The sequence below is a fragment of the Asparagus officinalis genome, chromosome 1 (assembly GCF_001876935.1).
Source record: "Asparagus officinalis chromosome 1, Aspof.V1, whole genome shotgun sequence".
Lineage (NCBI taxonomy): Eukaryota > Viridiplantae > Streptophyta > Magnoliopsida > Asparagales > Asparagaceae > Asparagus > Asparagus officinalis.
This window is the reverse complement of record NC_033794.1, coordinates 118,591,995-118,610,004: the sequence shown is the minus strand read 5'-3', so window position 1 is coordinate 118,610,004 and position 18,010 is coordinate 118,591,995. Positions and strand designations below refer to the sequence as shown.

The following is an 18,010-nucleotide window of genomic DNA, read 5'->3' as shown; positions in this document are numbered from 1 at the left end:
CGATTCACTGAAGTGAATCTGATTCACGTGGGCAGTGAAGTCGCAGATTCAATTATTGTGATGGCCTGTTTCATTTTTCTAGCCAATAAAATCATAACTTTTTTGGGCTGTATAAAGGCTTGAAAATTTTTCATGTTATAAAATTTTAGTAAGCTTGTTTTTTACCATAAGTTTGCTATTCTGGGCTTGGATGGTTACGAATGATTCAACAAATCCAGTGGAGCAGCAATATCGTTGGAGTGAATCGCAGATTCAATTGTTGGATGTGAATCTGGATTGAAAGATCCAATTCAAGTGAATCAGATTCATGCGTGTTGTGTTCCTGTCCATGTGAGGATTTACACGAGATCGGGAAGCGAGTTAGGAGGAGTAGAGAGTATTAAAGAATGTAGCAGCTATTACATGTATAGAGAGAGTATTAAAAGGACGTAGTATCCAACACTTTGGTATCATTGTTCCAATGTAATCAAGTCACGGCATTAACTGCACATGAATTGTTCCAGATTTAGCCCTTTTACACATTAATGCAGTACTAATAAATTGTGGCTATATTTACAATCTCTGCCGGATCCCGAAATCTAGCCGCGCCATGTGGATTGAAATAGAATGTAGGGTTAGGATTGGTTTTTAAGTTCTCTAGGTTTTTATTAGAACTCTCCCTATATAGTAGTATATAGCTATACTATATATACTAGTATATAATATATATATATATATATAATAGTAGTATATAGTATTGAAAGATTTCTAATTTAGGGATTTACTATCCATTTTCAGCATCTAAGAATAGTCTAAGTTGATACTGGTAAACAAAAACAATAAGAATTGATTAAAAACATCCGGTTAATGGATAAAATTTTTAAAAATATTATAGATTAAAAATTATCGGCACTATATAAATTAAAGTAATTTCATATAATTTTAGTAATAAGTTGGGGTAGCCAAAATACATTCGTAACATTAATTGATAGATGTTTAAATCCATAGAAATGATAAAACACTATAATATTATACCTTAGCATTAATTGATTTTAATTTAGAAACTTTAATCTTTGACGTTAATAATATTTATAGGGTAAAAGAATACAAGGAATTACATATGGAGAAACTATTAGAATATTTAGAGATAACTTTAAAAGAATTGAGTTATTTCCATTGCAAATGGGAAAGTGATGGAAATAAATCTAAAATTCAGAAAACGTCAATGAATCACTTGAATTGCCATTAACATAAGACATATCTATTAATGAAGCACTGAATGAGTTACATTAAAAAATAATTTAATAACTTTATCCTAATCAAAGAAAAAATCTCCATGGAAGACATAAGAAAAATTAGTAGGTATTCATAAATTCCATACTGTGTTCTTCAAACTAAATATTAATATTATAATATAAGAGAAATTGGTAATGAATAATGCAGGTATTTAGTTTAGATCTTTATGGAAAATGATAGGGATAGAGCAAAGGTAATATTATTGAAATAACAGAAATTCTTATTGGATGCACATCAGAAGAATTTATTTTAGAGGAAAATAAAGAGATAGCTTCTAATTTATTTAATTAATAAATTAGGAACACAAATAATTTTATATATATGAAATTAATATTTATTCTCAATAAAATAGAAAAAAAAATCAAAGTCTATATTTTGAGCAGTTTGTGTTGAACATCATAAGTACATTTGACTTCTTTGTAAAGTTAAATGAGATGATAAAAAATTAACGAGCCTAGGAAAGATAATAGCATAAAAAATACAAAATTAGCCTGATGTCACAATTAATGTAGATGATGAATACAATACTCTAGAATTTTCCGAGAAATAATAAATGACAAACCTGAAGAAGGATTAATCTTAACTCAATAAAAAATAAAATAGAAGAAATAAAAACAATATTTTATGAATAGTTTATAGAATAGTTTAATTATTTTGAGTGAAATTAGGAATCTTTAGAAGGGAGTTTCATGAATTTTTTTTAGTACTTTTATATTCTTATGTGGATGTTTTTATCATATAAAAGTATACTAGAGTTAGCATTAATCTTTAATTTATATTTTTTATGAAGTCTATCAATGATTAGGAATAAACTTCATATTCTCTTTTACATCGTTTTAACATACTTTAAATCAATCATTTTGCCATATTGGTTTTAAATATTTACCTTCCTTGTATAACACTATTTTAATATTTTTCACTTTGCAATGCTATACTTTTTCAAATAAAGCTTAGTTTCATATCGGTCAAAAATAATATGAAAATTCAAATTATTTTTAAATTATATTTGTTTTTTGTCAATTCAAATATCAATATGAAAATTTAAATTGGGTGTATCACATTTAAACAAACATAAAAAAAAAATCGGGATGTAAGAGTTTAAAGAAAAAAATGAGCACAAACTGCCAAAAATACTTAATCATGGTATTAAATCACGTGCATTGCACGTGTGTAAAAACTAGTTTATATATATTTACCTCTCATTTGATTTGTACGCCATTTGATTTTGGCGGATATAAAAAGACTTTACTTACTAAACTCTATTGAATTTTATGTGTTCTTGTTTTTTCTATCGCATTTATATGTACTTGTTTGATAAGTACTTATATGTGCTTGTACTTATAAGAGAATACGGCATATGATAAGAACCATATTTGATCCGTACTTGTTTGATAACACCACTGTTTCACCATACTATTGGTCAAAATTGGTTGCCACCAAAAGCCAAAACCACCATCACCTCTTAATCCCATCACCAAATTTGGTGCCGAGTTTTTTGACAAAGGAAAAGGTGGGCGGGCCCGACTACGGGCCCCACCACAGGAAATAATATTTTTTTGATGCATAGTGTTCTCCCAGACACTATAAATAGGCCTATAATTCTTTAAGAAAAAATTATCTCAGAAACAACTCCTCTTATAGAAGAGTAAGAGAGAGAAAAGAGAGGCTTAGAGAAAAGTCTTTGTGAGAGAAAATTGTGAGCAATTTTCAGAGTTGGAATTGGGTTGTGAGAAAATTGTGAGAGTGTTGTAAAATTTCTCTTCATAGTAAAATATCTGCAGCAGCCCGTGGACGTATGCAAGTTTGTGCCGAACCACGTAAATCTTGTGTGTCCTCTTTTTTACGCATTTATTTCGCTTTCTCTTAAATCTGGTAACAGGAGAATCTAAGTAATTTCCCAACAACTGGTATCAGAGCTCTGGTTGTAACTTCTGTCAATTTTTCTGCAAGATTACTATTCACATGAATAGTAAAATTGTGAATAGTAAAATTTTGTCGGTAATACTTTTTCGTTGACAGCAGTGTTCTAATACATGATGGTTCACAGAAATTGTCAAAACAAATCTAGAGGAAGCCAGATTAGAGTGGGAGTGATGGCTGTAGATGAAGGGAAGGTGAAAATTAAAAAGTTCGATAGTGCGGACTTTGGCTTTTGAAAGATACAAATCGAAGACTATCTGTACCTAAAAAAGCTATATCAACCTCTCTCAGGAAGTAAGCCAGATGACATAAAGGATGAAGAGTGGGCTCTCCTCGACAGCAAGCCCTTGGAGTTATCCGATTGACGTTATCTAGCACGGAAAAGACCACAGCAGGTCTTATGGCGGCTTTCTGCAGCATGTATGAGAAACCCTCTGCCTCAAACAAAGTTCACTTAATGAGGCGGCTGTTCAATTTGCGGATGACAGAAGGCGCATCGGTAGCTCAACATCTCAATGAACTCAACATAGTCACAACCCAGCTGAGTTCAGTTGGGATTGAATTTGATGAAGAAGTACGAGCATTGATACTTCTTTCTTCTATACCAGAAAGCTGGAACGCTACAGTCACGGCTGTGAGTAGCTCATCGGGAAGCAACAAGTTGAAGTTCGATGACGTTCGTGATCTGGTTCTAGTGAAGAAATTCGGCAGAGAGAATCAGGTGAAACTTCAACCTCCTCAGCTTTACACACGGAGTCTAGAGGAAGAACTTCAGAAAGAAGTTCAAATCACGGCAGATCAAAATATAGAACAAGCAAATCTAGATCGGGAAAGAAAGATTTCAAGTGCTACAATTGTGGTAAGAAGGGTCATTTCAAGAGGGAGTGTCGGGCACCGAAGAAAAATACCGACGCACAGGAGTCTGCCAACGTGATCGAGGAAGAAGGTGATGCTATGATTCTAAGCGTTAACAGTCTGATTGAATCATGGATTCTTGATTCAGGGGCATCCTTCCATGCCACCCCATACCGAGAAATCATGGAGAATTACGTCAGCAGTGATTTCGGAAAGGTACATCTAGCAGATGATGAAACCTTGAAGATTGTTGGCAAGGGAGACATCCGATTAAAATTGCCAAATCAGACCACATGGAAGCTGCAAGGAGTGAGACATATTCCTGGCCTTAGAAGAAATTTGATCTCTGTCTGCAAGGAGTGAGACATATTCCTGGCCTTAGAAGAAATTTGATCTCTGTGGGACAGCTTGATGGAGAGGATTATTGTACAACCTTCTCGGGTCATGAATGGAAGATTACCAAAGGAGCACTCATCATTGCTCGAGTTAAGAAAAGTGGTACTCTCTATATAACCTCTAACTTAGAGAATATCATTATAGTAACAGATGCAGATGAAAAATCAAACCTATGGCACCAAAGGCTTGGTCATATGAACGAGAAAGGGATGAAGACACTTTTGTCAAAAGGGAAGCTGCCGGATCTGAAGAATGTAGATGTCGGCCTATGCGAGGATTGCATCTTTGGCAAACAGAAAAAAGTTAGTTTTGTAAAGATTGGCAAGGCACCCAAGATAGAAATGTTAGAATTGGTTTATACCGACGTATGGGGACATCTCCAGTTTCATCTCTTGCAAGCTCACTGTACTATGTCACCTTCATTGATGATTCTACAATGAATGTATGGGTCTATTTTCTGAAGAAGAAATCAGAAGTGTTTGATACCTTCAGAAAATGGAAGGTCGTGGTAGAAAATGAAACTGGTCTGAAGATAAAACGGTTGAGGTCAGACAAAGGAGGAGAGTACAAAGACAATAGATTCAAAGAATTTTGCGCAAACAACGGAATCAAGATAGAGAAAACAGTTTCCATGACCCCACAGCAGAATGGTGTAGCGGAGCGCATGAACAGAACTTTGAATGAACGTGCCAGAAGCATGAGGATACATGCCGGACTGCCCAAGTTCCTACGGGCTGAAGCTATCAATTCCGTAGCCTACCGAATCAACCGCGGACCCTCAGTTCCCTTGGATGGTAGAATACCAGAAGAAGCTTGGAGCAGAAAAGAGGTAAACCTGGCACATTTAAGAATTTTTGGTTGTATCTCTTATGTACACATAGATTCAGCTGAAAGAAGTAAACTTGATGCCAAATCTAACAAATGTGTTTTTGTTGGTTATAGTGGTGATGAGTTTGGTTATTAATTTTGGGATTATGAAAATGGGAAGATCATCAGAAGCAGAGATACATATTCAATAAGAATGTGATGTATAAAGACAGATCAACTGCAAAATCAAGTAGCTCCAGTACAAAAGCTGAAACAAAGGAATTTGCTGAATTTGATGAGATTTCTGAGAAGGATGTTCATACTAGCCCTGAAGTAGTTCAAGAAGAACCAAGCACGCCAGAAGTGAGACGCTCCTCCAGAATTCCTAAGCCAACCCAGAGTTATTCGCCTTCTTTGCACTACCTGTTGCTGACTGACAGTGGTGAACCGGAGTGTTATGGTGAAGCAATGGATATGAAGGATTCAGTCAAGTGGGGGTCTGTTATGCAAGATGAGATGGACTCGCTTATGTCAAATCAGACGTGAGACTTAGCTGAATTACCACCAGGTAATGTCAAATCAGACGTGAGACTTAGCTGAATTACCACCAGGTAAGAAAGCTCTTCATAACAAGTGGATTTACAGGATCAAAGAAGAAAGACTTAGCTGAATTACCACCAGGTAAGAAAGCTCTTCATAACAAGTGGATTTACAGGATCAAAGAAGAATATGATGGGAACAAGCGCTACAAGGCAAGGTTGGTTGTCAAAGGCTTTCAGCAAAAGGAATGTATTGACTATAATGAATTTTTCTCTCCGATCGTGAAACTGACTACAATCAGACTGGTGTTAAAAATTATAGTTGCTAAGAATTTACATCTTGAGCAGTTAGATATAAAAACAACTTTCCTTTATGGTAATTTGACGGAGGAGATTTATATGAAGCAACCAGAAGGCTTCATAAAGGCAGGCAAGGAAAATTTAGTATGCCGGTTGAAAAAGAGCTTGTATGGATTAAAACAAGCTCCCAGACAGTGATACAAGAAGTTTGACAGCTTTATGGGTAGCAGCGGTTTCACTAGATGTCAAGCAGATTATTGTTGCTATCTCAAGAGGTTTGACAATAGCTTCATTATTATATGTTGATGACATGCTCGTTGCAGGTTCAGATCTGCAAGAGATTATAAATTTAAAGCAAAAATTGTCGAAGCAGTTCGTAATAAAAGATCTTGGCGCTGCAAAGTAGATTCTTGGAATGACGATCAAGAGAGACACGAAGTCTAGGACTTTGATATTATCACAGGCTGAATACATCAATAAAGTACTCTCCAGGTTCAACATGCAAGATGCGAAACTAGTGAGTACACCTTTAGGTGTTCATTTCAGACTTTCCAAAGAGCAGTCACCGAAGACAGAGGAAGAGCTTGCACACATGGCGAAGGTCCCATACGCCTCAGCTATTGGAAGTCTGATGTATGTTATGATTTGTACAAGACCAGATATTGCTCAAGCAGTGGGAGCTGTTAGGAGGTACATGAATGATCCAGGCAAGGTACACTGGGAAGCAGTCAAATGAATCTTCAGATATCTACGGGGTACCACAGGTAAAACACTTTGTTTCAAAGGTGAAGATACAATACTAACAGGTTATGTGGATGCTGATTTAGCAGGAAATGTTGATATCAGAAAGAGCACTACAGAGTATGTCCATACTCTAGGAGGTACAGTAGTGAGTTGGGTTTCTCAACTGCAAAAGATAGTTGCTCTCTCCACAACTGAAGCAGAATATGTCGATGTTACAGAAGCCAGCAAGAAAATGGTTTGGCTTCAAAGTTTCTTGGATGAGTTAGGCAAGAAGCAAGAAGACAATGTCTTATATTACGACAGTCAAAGTGCTATTCATCTAGCGAAGAATACGTCTTTTCATTCCAGAACGAAGCACATACAGATGTGATATTATTTTATCCGGTCACTTCTGGAAGATGGAATTTTGAAGCTTGAAAAGATTAGTGGAGCTCAAAATCCGGCATTTTATCCGGTCACTTCTGGAAGATGGAATTTTGAAGCTTGAAAAGATTAGTGGAGCTCAAAATCCGGCAGACATGCTGACAAAGACGGTGACTAGGAATTTTGAAGCTTGAAAAGATTAGTGGAGCTCAAAATCCGGCAGACATGCTGACAAAGACGGTGACTACTGACAAACTAAAACTGTGTTCAGCTTCAGTTGGCCTGCAATAGTATCAAGACGGTGAAGAGCTGCTGCATAGATTGAGATGTGAAGACAGATTGAAATCAGTCTTCAAGTGGGAGATTGTTGGTTAAAATTGACTGCCACCAAAAGCCAAAACCACCATCACCTCTCAATCCCATCACCGAATTCGGTGCCGAGTTTTTTGACAAAGAAAAAGGTGGGTGGGCCCCACTGCGAGCCCCACCACAGGAAATAATATTTTTTATTGATGCATAGTGTTCTCTCAAACACTATAAATAGGCCCACAATTCTTCAAGAAAAAATCATCCCAGAAACAACTCCTCTTATAGAAGAGCAAGAGAGAGAAAAGAGAGGCTTAGAGAAAAGTCTTTGTGAGAGAAAATTGTGAGCAATTTTCAGAGTTGGGATTGGGTTGTGAGAAAATTGTGAGAGTGTTGTAAAATTTCTCTTCATAGTGAAAGATCTGCAGTAGCCCGTGGACGTAGGCAAGTTTGTGTCGAACCACGTAAATCTTGCGTGTCCTATTTTTTGCGTATTTATTTCGCTTTCTCTTAAATCTGATAATAGGAGAATCTAAGTAATTTCCCAACACATACATATTAATTAATGTATATATTATATGTGTATTATTAATTTGGATTTTTATGTTAGTGAGAAGCATGGATTTTTGGCATTAATTTTCCACAATATTTATATCTTGATATAAGTTTCCAAATCGTTGGCTTGACCATCGGGTGGGTGACTACAACATTTCCTAGGTTGCTTTCCCTTGCTGTAGACCAAACAAGTACATCAGCTCTTGCTAGGTTTTATGCATGTGCAATGCACGTGGTTAAATATCACGATTAAGTATATTTGGCTTATATCCTTACTAAAATTTGTTCATCGGTTCCACTTTGATAGTTTTTGCTTACTTATATCTCTAATCTTTAGCACTGTGATTATTTATTTTCTTCAATGCTTGTTTAAATGGCTACACCCAATTTAAATTTTCATGTTGATAATTGAATTGGCAGAATATAAATGTAATCCAAAATTAATCTGAATTATCTTATCATTGAGACCGTCATGAAGCCATATTGAAATTTCGTGTGGGTGACTACAACATTTTTAGCTCTCAAATATCTCTATCCATGGAGGATTGGATCGGACTCTGAATCTTTTACAACGTCTACAAGAGCTTATGAATATTATTAGAAACTACACATCTTCCTGAGATATCAGACAAAAGAGGTTGGAAATTTTCTACAATTAATTGGAGTCTTCTTGGTTTGATCTTCGTACGTACACAGTCCTTCGTAATCATGCACCAAGTTTTTGCTGGCGTTGTAGAATCTTCTTAGCATCTTTCTCCTGGATTGTCAACTCGCTAGAGATGTTTGGCAACTGACTACCATAAAGTTCCATATAAACTCATGGCCTTCTACGATATTGGATCTCTAACATGATTGGTGTCTTCAAACATCGCACTTGACCAACAAAATGAATGGGATTGCGCGATAATTGCAACCTTTTTGTCATTTAAAGAGTGAAATAAAAAAATGTTCAACTCTAAGATCTCGACAATGTTAGATTTCGGCTTTCTCACCGACTATGTAATAGTTATTTTTGCGGCTGAGGGTTTTTTTTTGCTATAGCAAAAGAAGAAAAACACAGTCTTTTGAGAGAGATATTTGTGTGAGGAATTTGAGAGCTTGGTTGACGGTTTAAGTTGGATTGTAAACCCTAGTTGTATTCTCTTCCTCTAATAGTAGATCTCCCCCCTCCTTACCCCGTGGACGTAAGCAATCTGTCGAATCGCGTAAAATTGGTTGTCTCTCTATTTGTGTGATTTGTAATAACTTATTTAGGTTCCCTCGACAGGTCAGTCCTAGAACTGATGAGAGGAAGAGCTGATACCCCACTTTGTTGAGATATTTTGCTTAAGGTTCTTGTTTCATTGGTGAAACGAGAATTCCTATTGCGACCTGACTCTCTTGTTGTGCTGCCGAGGTGCTGCCGAACAGAGACTACTTACAACTAATCACTTTACAAGACTTAGAACGCATTTTCTTGCCTTAAAAAAGAAAATTAGAGGAAAACAAGGATGATAAAAAAGGCATTACCTACTTAACTTAAAAAAAACACACAGTTGAAGAGTACCGCAAATTCACAGTCTACAAGAAAAATCCCTTCGGATGCAGTATATCAGAATGTACTGATTTAATTCCAAACAAAGATTACTTAAAAAATCAAACAATAATAAACTTCATTATATGCAACTTCTCAACAGATTACGAACAAAACTTATTCAGCATTGGCCTGAATAATTGCTCAGCCAAGTGCAATGGACACTCTGAACGAGAATCTAAAGAATGATAATAAGAATTTGGTAGGTGGGAGAAGCATGAAAGTGCGACAAATTCCTAAATGAAATAAGCTCGACTGTGCCCTGCGACGCAAAAAAGACAAAATTTTTTTTAATTAATAGACCTCATTTTAAGATATAAGCTGCCACTTCACAATGACAAAATTATCGAGCAAACGACAATGCATCACCATGAGAACGAGCTTTCATTAAGAAAATATTTTTGCGTGAGACGTTGTAAATCAATTACCTGAGCCAAAACGTGTGCTCATTTTGACTAGGTTCGACGATTTCTTGCTAATGAATGGTGTGCTCAGAAGGCTCACAGGCTTTGACAAACCTACCTTTGTCTCGCTTCCTGGTATCTGCTCTTGCTTTTCGCGAAATATACCTGATTTGTTTCCCGAACCTACAAAATTTCATAGTTATTCGCATCATTAATCCTAGTTATTATTTGCTATAGAGACCCAAAATATGGGACCAACAGGGGGGACAGATGAGGTGTATGATGGCCAGCTCATTATGCAATAGCAGGGGGACACCTCACATGTCCCCCCTGTTGGTCCCATATTTTGGGTCATTGGGGAGTTTTTCTATTACTATGGGTCATAAATAAGAGGGCCAGAGACGTGATACAGACATGAGAGATATGCATTTCCCAAAAAAGGGGTGGGGATTTCGGGGTGTGGGGGGATACTTTTATATGTGTATACTTATGTTTATGTACAACATATACAATATTATATACGTTAAATAGGGAAACATACACAAAACCCCTTAATTTGGCTACTTTTAAGATGACCCCCCAAAATTTAGAAATATCACTTAACCTCCCTTAAGTTTGTCAGATAACACTGCTAACTAACAATGTTAGATCTAATTGTGCATATGAAAATCACGTGCATCCAAATGACCACAATGTCCCTAACCTTTCATGTTCTTCTCAATAACTTTAAAGGTATCGTCACAAAATCACCTTGAGTTTGGTCCAATTAAAGGATTCAAGTAAGCACTTGATGATAAATAAAAACAATTAGGGTTTAATTTGAAAAGGGTACTTTGGTCGTATTTACCATTTCATCACACTGTTAGTGACATCTTTAAAGTTTAGGGGACTGTCTCAAAATCAGCTAAAGTTAAAGGGGGTTATGTGAAATTTACCTAAACAAATCTATAATCAATTGTTAAACAGATCTAGAGCTTTTTATATAACATGAGAAATAAGGTTTATACTAAAAGGATGGTATAGAGTGTAACTCACAAAGAAAGTTATCTAATGCAACAGCAAACTAGATATAATTCTTATTTTTATACAATTTTTCATGTTATTTATTTAGTAGTTAATTAATTTCTAAGATATATAAATTATATTATAATTCATGAATGATTCTTAACAAACTCTATAACTAATTTCCTGGAAATTTTTAATTTCTTCAGTCATGAACACAAATATCCTATGTGCATTAACACCATATCCCATGTTTTTTTGGACAATATTGAATGTCCAACTGTATATAAAGTGTATGGTCGCTAACGTATCGGACGAAAGAAATGATTTAAAGAGCATGGAATCAGATACTAAAAGAACTTACGTTCTGTTCTTCTTCTTCTCATTGTATCTAATCTTTGCTTCTTTCCTAGCTTGAGGACAGTTACCTTCGACATTTGGCTCCCACGGAGATTCAATGCCAAGAAACATCGGAGATACTCCACAGTCTTGGTAATCGGCGACTCTACTTTCTCCACTCAAGCTCGGCAGCGAGAGCGGCATATTTGGGCATATATTTGCAGAAGAGAAGCTCAAGTTGCTCTGGATGCTTAACAGCATTTGATCCGAGTTGCTGTATGTTGTGTCAAGAGCACTGGCTTGCTGCACTGAAGAGGATGCCTGAAACAAATACATAAGCTTTTCTCTTAAAATTTTTGTAGGGATAACGTGCGAGAAGTGAAGGTCGGATGCTGTAATAAGTATCTGATACAAGAATTCCACCTAGTTGGTATGACCACCATTCTTTAAGGTAATGACAAGGCACACAACTAACGGTTTCACAAATTATTTTTAAATATTTTGGGAGAATAATAAGTTTGCCCGGAAAATATCAGAACCAAATTATATGTTTTTCCCTTGATTCATGTTACTTAATACTTACTGATTTTTTGAGCTTGTGTATGGTATAGACATTAAACCCCATATGTTAGTAGACATGTTAATCTCATACTTATCAATGTTCTCCCACTAAATAGCTTGAAATCAAACTATTTGTGTGCTAATATATCTGAAACTCATATTCTCTTCCACTTTATAGGATATGATTACATACCCCTTTGAATCAACAATTATAATAAATCTTATCACTCCTAAATTACGCATATGTTATCCTTCGTGCACATGTATCAGGAGCTCAACTAGTTTACCCCCTCACCTTATCCTCAATGAAAATTTCCATTGATAATCTACATATACATTAATTTTTTTTTAATCTTTCGAGGTAGAAGTAGGGGGCATATGTAAAATGACAAGAACTTATCATGTTCTACCTGCCCTCTTAATTTTCACTTAGGAAGATGGAAATAAATCAAATGAGCGTCCAAATGAATATGTCTACATTTTTTATCTCATAAACTGTCATCTGTATAAAAATTCCCATCATCTTTTGGGCATAATCATCTTCAACTTCCCCAGCATTCTGACCCAGAAATTTATAACATAACAATGTTCCAAAATATCAAGTCATATGCACTGCGAATTTCTGAAGGGTTGGGCAAAGAGTGCTAATATATACGGTTAAGTAGTAAAACAACCTATTGACTAATGAAACCCATAACATTTATACGGTCAATAATATGTTATTTCCAGAGCTTATGACATAAATTCGGTCAGCAACATGACACTATATACACGCTTTATATTGCTGAAAATAACGTGCACAGCAAAGATAGGTATCCTATATCATTTATTATTTCCAAAAAAAAAATGATTAATAGATATGCGGTGTTTGCATTTAGGAAAACTAAAATTTAACAATTAACTACAAGATATCATAAGAATGAGATGATACCTCCATTGCATTCTCGATATGACCATTTGAATCTGCAACAGAAAAGTTTTTCTCCATAAGGAAGGCATCTACATCTCGATCCTGAAATGGATAGTCTGCCTGTGTAGAGCCGAGTAGTTCATCGATGTTACTCATGGGGAAACCTAAGTCACCGGAGTTGAAGCCTTCGAAAACCCCATCATCATCACATATCCCAGTACTTTTGAAAGGAGGATAAGCCATCTGCACATAATAGTAAATATGAGCTGCATTATGAAAACTTTTATATCAGTCTTATTGAATATAGTTTTCAGTAGTGTTTTGCTATTAGAAGTTGAATAAGATCAGAAATAAACGTGCATCTAAATCTTCTCAAATAAATAAGCATATAATTCTTAAACTTACATTAAACTACAAATAATGCTAACCCTCCAAAAGTTGCAATTGTTTATAATTTTTAATTAGCAAGGAGAAGGAATGAGAAGGTTATAAAGCTAACCCTCAAATTGTGTTTGCTTACAGTTTTTTGTTAGCAAAAAGAAGGGAAGGAGGGCTAAAAAGAAGCAAATTCAACCCCTTTCTTAATCTTCTTGAAACAGAGGGATTGGAAGGGGGAGGGATTGAGTTTTAAAGCATGTTTGATGACCAACTTATTTTAACTTATAACTAGGATTTCACTTATAAGGGTCCAAAATGATGTTTGCTAATTCCTACTTATTTACTTAGATTTAACTTAAATGTTGGAAAAAATAATAATAAGTTGATATTCTCCAACTTTTTTGGCACTTAAAGTGTATTTACTTATTGATGTTAAAAGACTATTTTACCTCTAACAAAATCATATCATACTCCCTTTAAAAGAGAGTTGTGGAAAAACTTTCTATGAACTATGTTACCCCTATTCTTTTTTGATATTATATTCTAATTCTAACTAAACTAAGTTAATTACTATTGTTAATTAATTATATTACATGTCACTTCAAGTTTGTCTAACTTGGTCCCTAAAACTTCCAATATTATTGTAAAACTTCACATCATATTGATTATTACTAATGTATAATAATATATTAATAGGCAATTGCATGTTAATAAATTATTTATGAAAAGAGTAGAAAACATAGAATTGTCTTAGAATTGTACCATGACACTCATATAGGAAAATTACAAAGTGTATTCTTGCGTTTAGATAATAGAATAGAAGGTACAAACATACAATTTTAGAAAACATTAGAATATTTAAGTGCAATAAGATACAAGTAGAGGTGTATAACTTTCATACTATAAATTAATTACAAGTTTGTCTAACTTGGTCACTAAACCTTTCAATGTTATTGTAAAACTCTACATCATATTAATTATTATTAATATATAACATATATTAGTAGGCATTGCATGTTTATCAATTGTTTATGAAAAGAGTAGAAAACCTAGAATTATCCTAGAATTATACCATGACACTCATATAGGAAAATTACAAAGAGTATTATTGCATTTAGGTAACAGGACAGAAGGTACAAACATACAATTTTAGAAAACCTTAGAATATTTAAGTGCAACAAGATGCAAGTGGAGGTATATAACTTTCATAAACTATAAGGTATTTATGTTCAATTAAGTCTATAAAGATTTGAAACATTTGTTAACCACAAATAATAGTATGTGATCCTATGGATTAATAATATTCATCATATAATATGAGGTTAGAGGCTTAGCTTATACATATATAGTAGATGAGATGTGAAAAAATTAAAGCATCATATTTTAAATAAGTCTCAAGATTTTGAATTATTTCTTAAAATTATATATTTTGCTTAGAAAACTTTAGAAGAGGCTTTTGAAGGACTACTACAAAGTGTCGGACATCAGTTAAATATTGGATAACTAAAATCTATGACATCAGATTGCAGAAATCGAAGATATGTAAAAAATACCATGTGTCATATGAGATAATATTCATACATAATATAACATTGTAGGTTATAATCTAACATATTAATGAATTTTAAACGTGAGAATTTGTATGAAAATATATGCTTAAAAATTAGGAGAGCTGAGAGTGGGGAGATTTGGGAGATGAATTGTGACATTTGTGGCTTTCGTGGATTTTGGTTTTGGTTTCCAAACATGACCCAAACCTAGCCTATAATTAAATTAAAAATGACTCACTTTTGTTGATATCTTCAAAGGGATGTATTGGCCAATATTTTTTATAACGATTAATATATTAGAAAAAAATACCCAAATAAAATAAAATAACACAAAAACCATAAATATTATCGTGATATATCGGCCAATATAATAATATATACTGGCCGAAATTTAATACATTGCCTATAAGTGCAATATTTAAAGATATAAGTTCCTTGATTTTAGATCTCCAATAATTCTATATTATTCCCTCAAAATTTTGAAATTGCTTATAATTTAAGGGATTAATATTGAATTATTAAAAATTTGAGGGACAAAAATATAAACAAGCCAAATTTAAAAAAAAGAGTTTTTTTTAAAGTCTCTCATCTAGGGGCTTGTCTCAAAAAACTCACTCACTTGATTTAATTAGACAAAACACTCTAACTATAAGGGTGTTGTAGATAATCCCTCTTAACTTTGGTGGGATTTTAGAAAACACCCATCGACTATAGTGTGTCTCATAAAAACTCCCCTCATCTTTTACACTTCGCTCAACAAAACCCCTTAATGTATTACTTAAATATGTGATTTTGAGAAAATACCCTTTTGAAGAAAGTTATTTTAGTTAAAAAAACTCTCAACCGATAATAAAAAGACCACAACCAATTTATAATTTTTTTCCCTCTATATCTTCTCTTTTTCTTTAATCTAGCAAAAACCAAGCTAATTCTTTTATATTTGAGGGATATTTTGGTCTTTCCAAGTCAAATACTTATCATATAATAGATTAGACTCTAAATTTAAAGTTGAGATAGATTATCTACAAGACCCCAAATTTGACGAAGATTTACTTAGTTTCAAGTTAGCAATTTTGGTGGCCAAAGGTTTGGATTCGAGATTTGCCACCCATGACCCTTAAGTGTCCTACTAACCTGGTGGCTGGATGGGTAGGGGGTCAATTCACCAAGGGTTTATTGGTAAGGATGGGGGGCTCGAACTCAGCCTTGGCTTGGGGATCCTTTTGACTTACTAGGTTCCCCTTGTATTTAAAAAAACTGAGGTTTTTTTTTGACATTGCCCCCATAGCTAGGAGGGAGCTTGCTAAAGTTAACCCTTAAACAAAGCGTAGCTTAAGGCACATGTGACATCAATTTTATAAAAGTGGATTTTATAGTAAGTATATCACTTTATAAACTCATTTGGGTTATGTGTCCTAAGATTTATCCTCTACATCAACTCTGAAAATCTTTTGCTGTAAAAATCTCTAAGAAAAATTTAATCTTTATTTTTCGAAGGGTATATGATCTTTCTGATTCCCTTTATCGTTCATGATTTGTAATAAACTATTTGACAAAATAAATTAAATTGTTCATTTTATAGTTCTCTCTTTCTTATAAGTTTATGAAGCACATAGCTTGGGTATGAGTATTGTTGCAGATATTAGATTCTTCTAACTCCTTAACCTAAAATTTTGGATGTTGTTTGATATTGGATAGATATGAATTATTTGTTAAAATACAATCCATAGTGCATAATATGTATAAATCATTCTCATATTATATTTTATGATTTTCTGAAACTAGAGAGTAATCATTTTGACAAATCAATTAATTAGTTGGGAAGATATAGAAAGATTACAATATTAAATTTTGGAATTGATCATATAATTTATGTTTTCTTTCTTGATTGAATTTGCACATTCTGACAAAGAAAATTCTAGAAAAAAGTTTTTGAATATCCGTAAAACTTGGTTACCGGATAAACAATAGTTGGAAGTAAACAATAGGTTAAAGTAATTTCTTTATATTTAAGCAAAATTCTATATGACCGGATAAAACCATTTTACTTTGATAAATTCAAGAATTTATTTTTATCATTAATAATAATAGTTTTTTATATTGGTCCCTTACATCATTAATATTTTGAAGATCTTTAAGTCATTAAATTGCTCTTAAGTCATTAATATTTTAAGACTTTTTTTTTCTGTGGAAGGCAAATTGTTGAAACCAACAAGATCTTATACATAGAAATATCCAAAAAAAAATTAATATATTATCATAATCATAATTTTTTTTGCAACCATGTTATAGTAAATAAATAAATTTAAAATAAATAATTAAGATATTTGACCACGTGCAGCGCACGTGCATTCCACCAAGTAAAAAAAAAGTAACAAGTGACTTATAGGTTTCATGTATTAGCTAAACATGCCCTAAATGAATTATTGATCATGTAACTTCTCTTCCCTTTTCTTTGTCTAATCGAACACTGTCTTTTGGCATTTCATCGTGATAAGGGAAATTAAGGGAAGACATGGGAGACAAGAGATGAGAAGTTAAAGAGAATCCTTTTTCCTTAGGGCCTGTTTGGTTCATTCCCATGTAATATAGGAATAGGGTTCCAATGAAATTTTATTTTTTTTTACTTTTTCATGCATTTCTTGGGAAAGTTTTTTTCCTCATATCAAAAAGAAAGGAAAAACCTACTTAATCACAAGTTTAGGTTTGGTTCAAAACTTGAAATCAGGAATTCAGCATATTAAGAGAAGACATGTTAAAATGTTACACGTTTTTCCCTAAAAACCAACAACCCCTTTTTAAATATTTTCTAACTCGATTTCCTAGCAACATTTGCCTCAGAAACTAGGAATTAGTTTTTCCACCAAAGATTGACATTTTCTAACGCTTCTGAAAAGTTTTCCCGATTGTTTTCTTGTGAACCAAACTGATGGATAGAAATACATTTGGCTATTCTAACATAGGAAAACCGTGTCATTAGCTTTCCATGTGTTTTCCACCCAAAGTTTTTTTTTGAACCAAACACCCCTAGTCCCACCTAATTTGGGGGTGAGCAAATTTGTATTGATGGGATTGAATTTAACAGAAAACCTACTTCATCAAAAGTTTTCCCTCCCTTCCACTTTCTCCCGTCCAAACACAATTAGTTTCTTTTGACTCGCTTCAATCATTCCCTCCCTTGTCAAGATCAAGAACAAACAAACACACAAAGAAATGAAACAAATAAATACCGT

The 18,010-nt window shown here is 33.9% G+C and overlaps 1 protein-coding gene across 1 annotated transcript; it reads right to left on the bottom strand.

Annotated features, from left to right (window-relative positions):
- LOC109844129 (putative zinc finger protein CONSTANS-LIKE 11) lies at positions 9,649–12,902 on the bottom strand. The gene is made up of 4 exons (XM_020413101.1): positions 12,871–12,902; positions 11,404–11,699; positions 10,062–10,220; positions 9,649–9,895 (listed from the first exon to the last, which is right to left on the bottom strand). Exons 1-3 carry the CDS (start codon positions 12,874–12,876, stop codon positions 10,109–10,111), a joined length of 414 nt encoding a protein of 137 aa, XP_020268690.1. The 5' UTR covers positions 12,877–12,902; the 3' UTR covers positions 9,649–9,895; positions 10,062–10,108.

Excerpts from the sequence above, each read along its gene's own strand:
- LOC109844129 (XM_020413101.1), bottom strand. Across the intron at positions 10,221-11,403 it reads GAGAAGAAGAAGAACAGAAC|GTTCGGGAAACAAATCAGGT; the intron begins GTAAGTTCTTTT and ends GAAATTTTGTAG.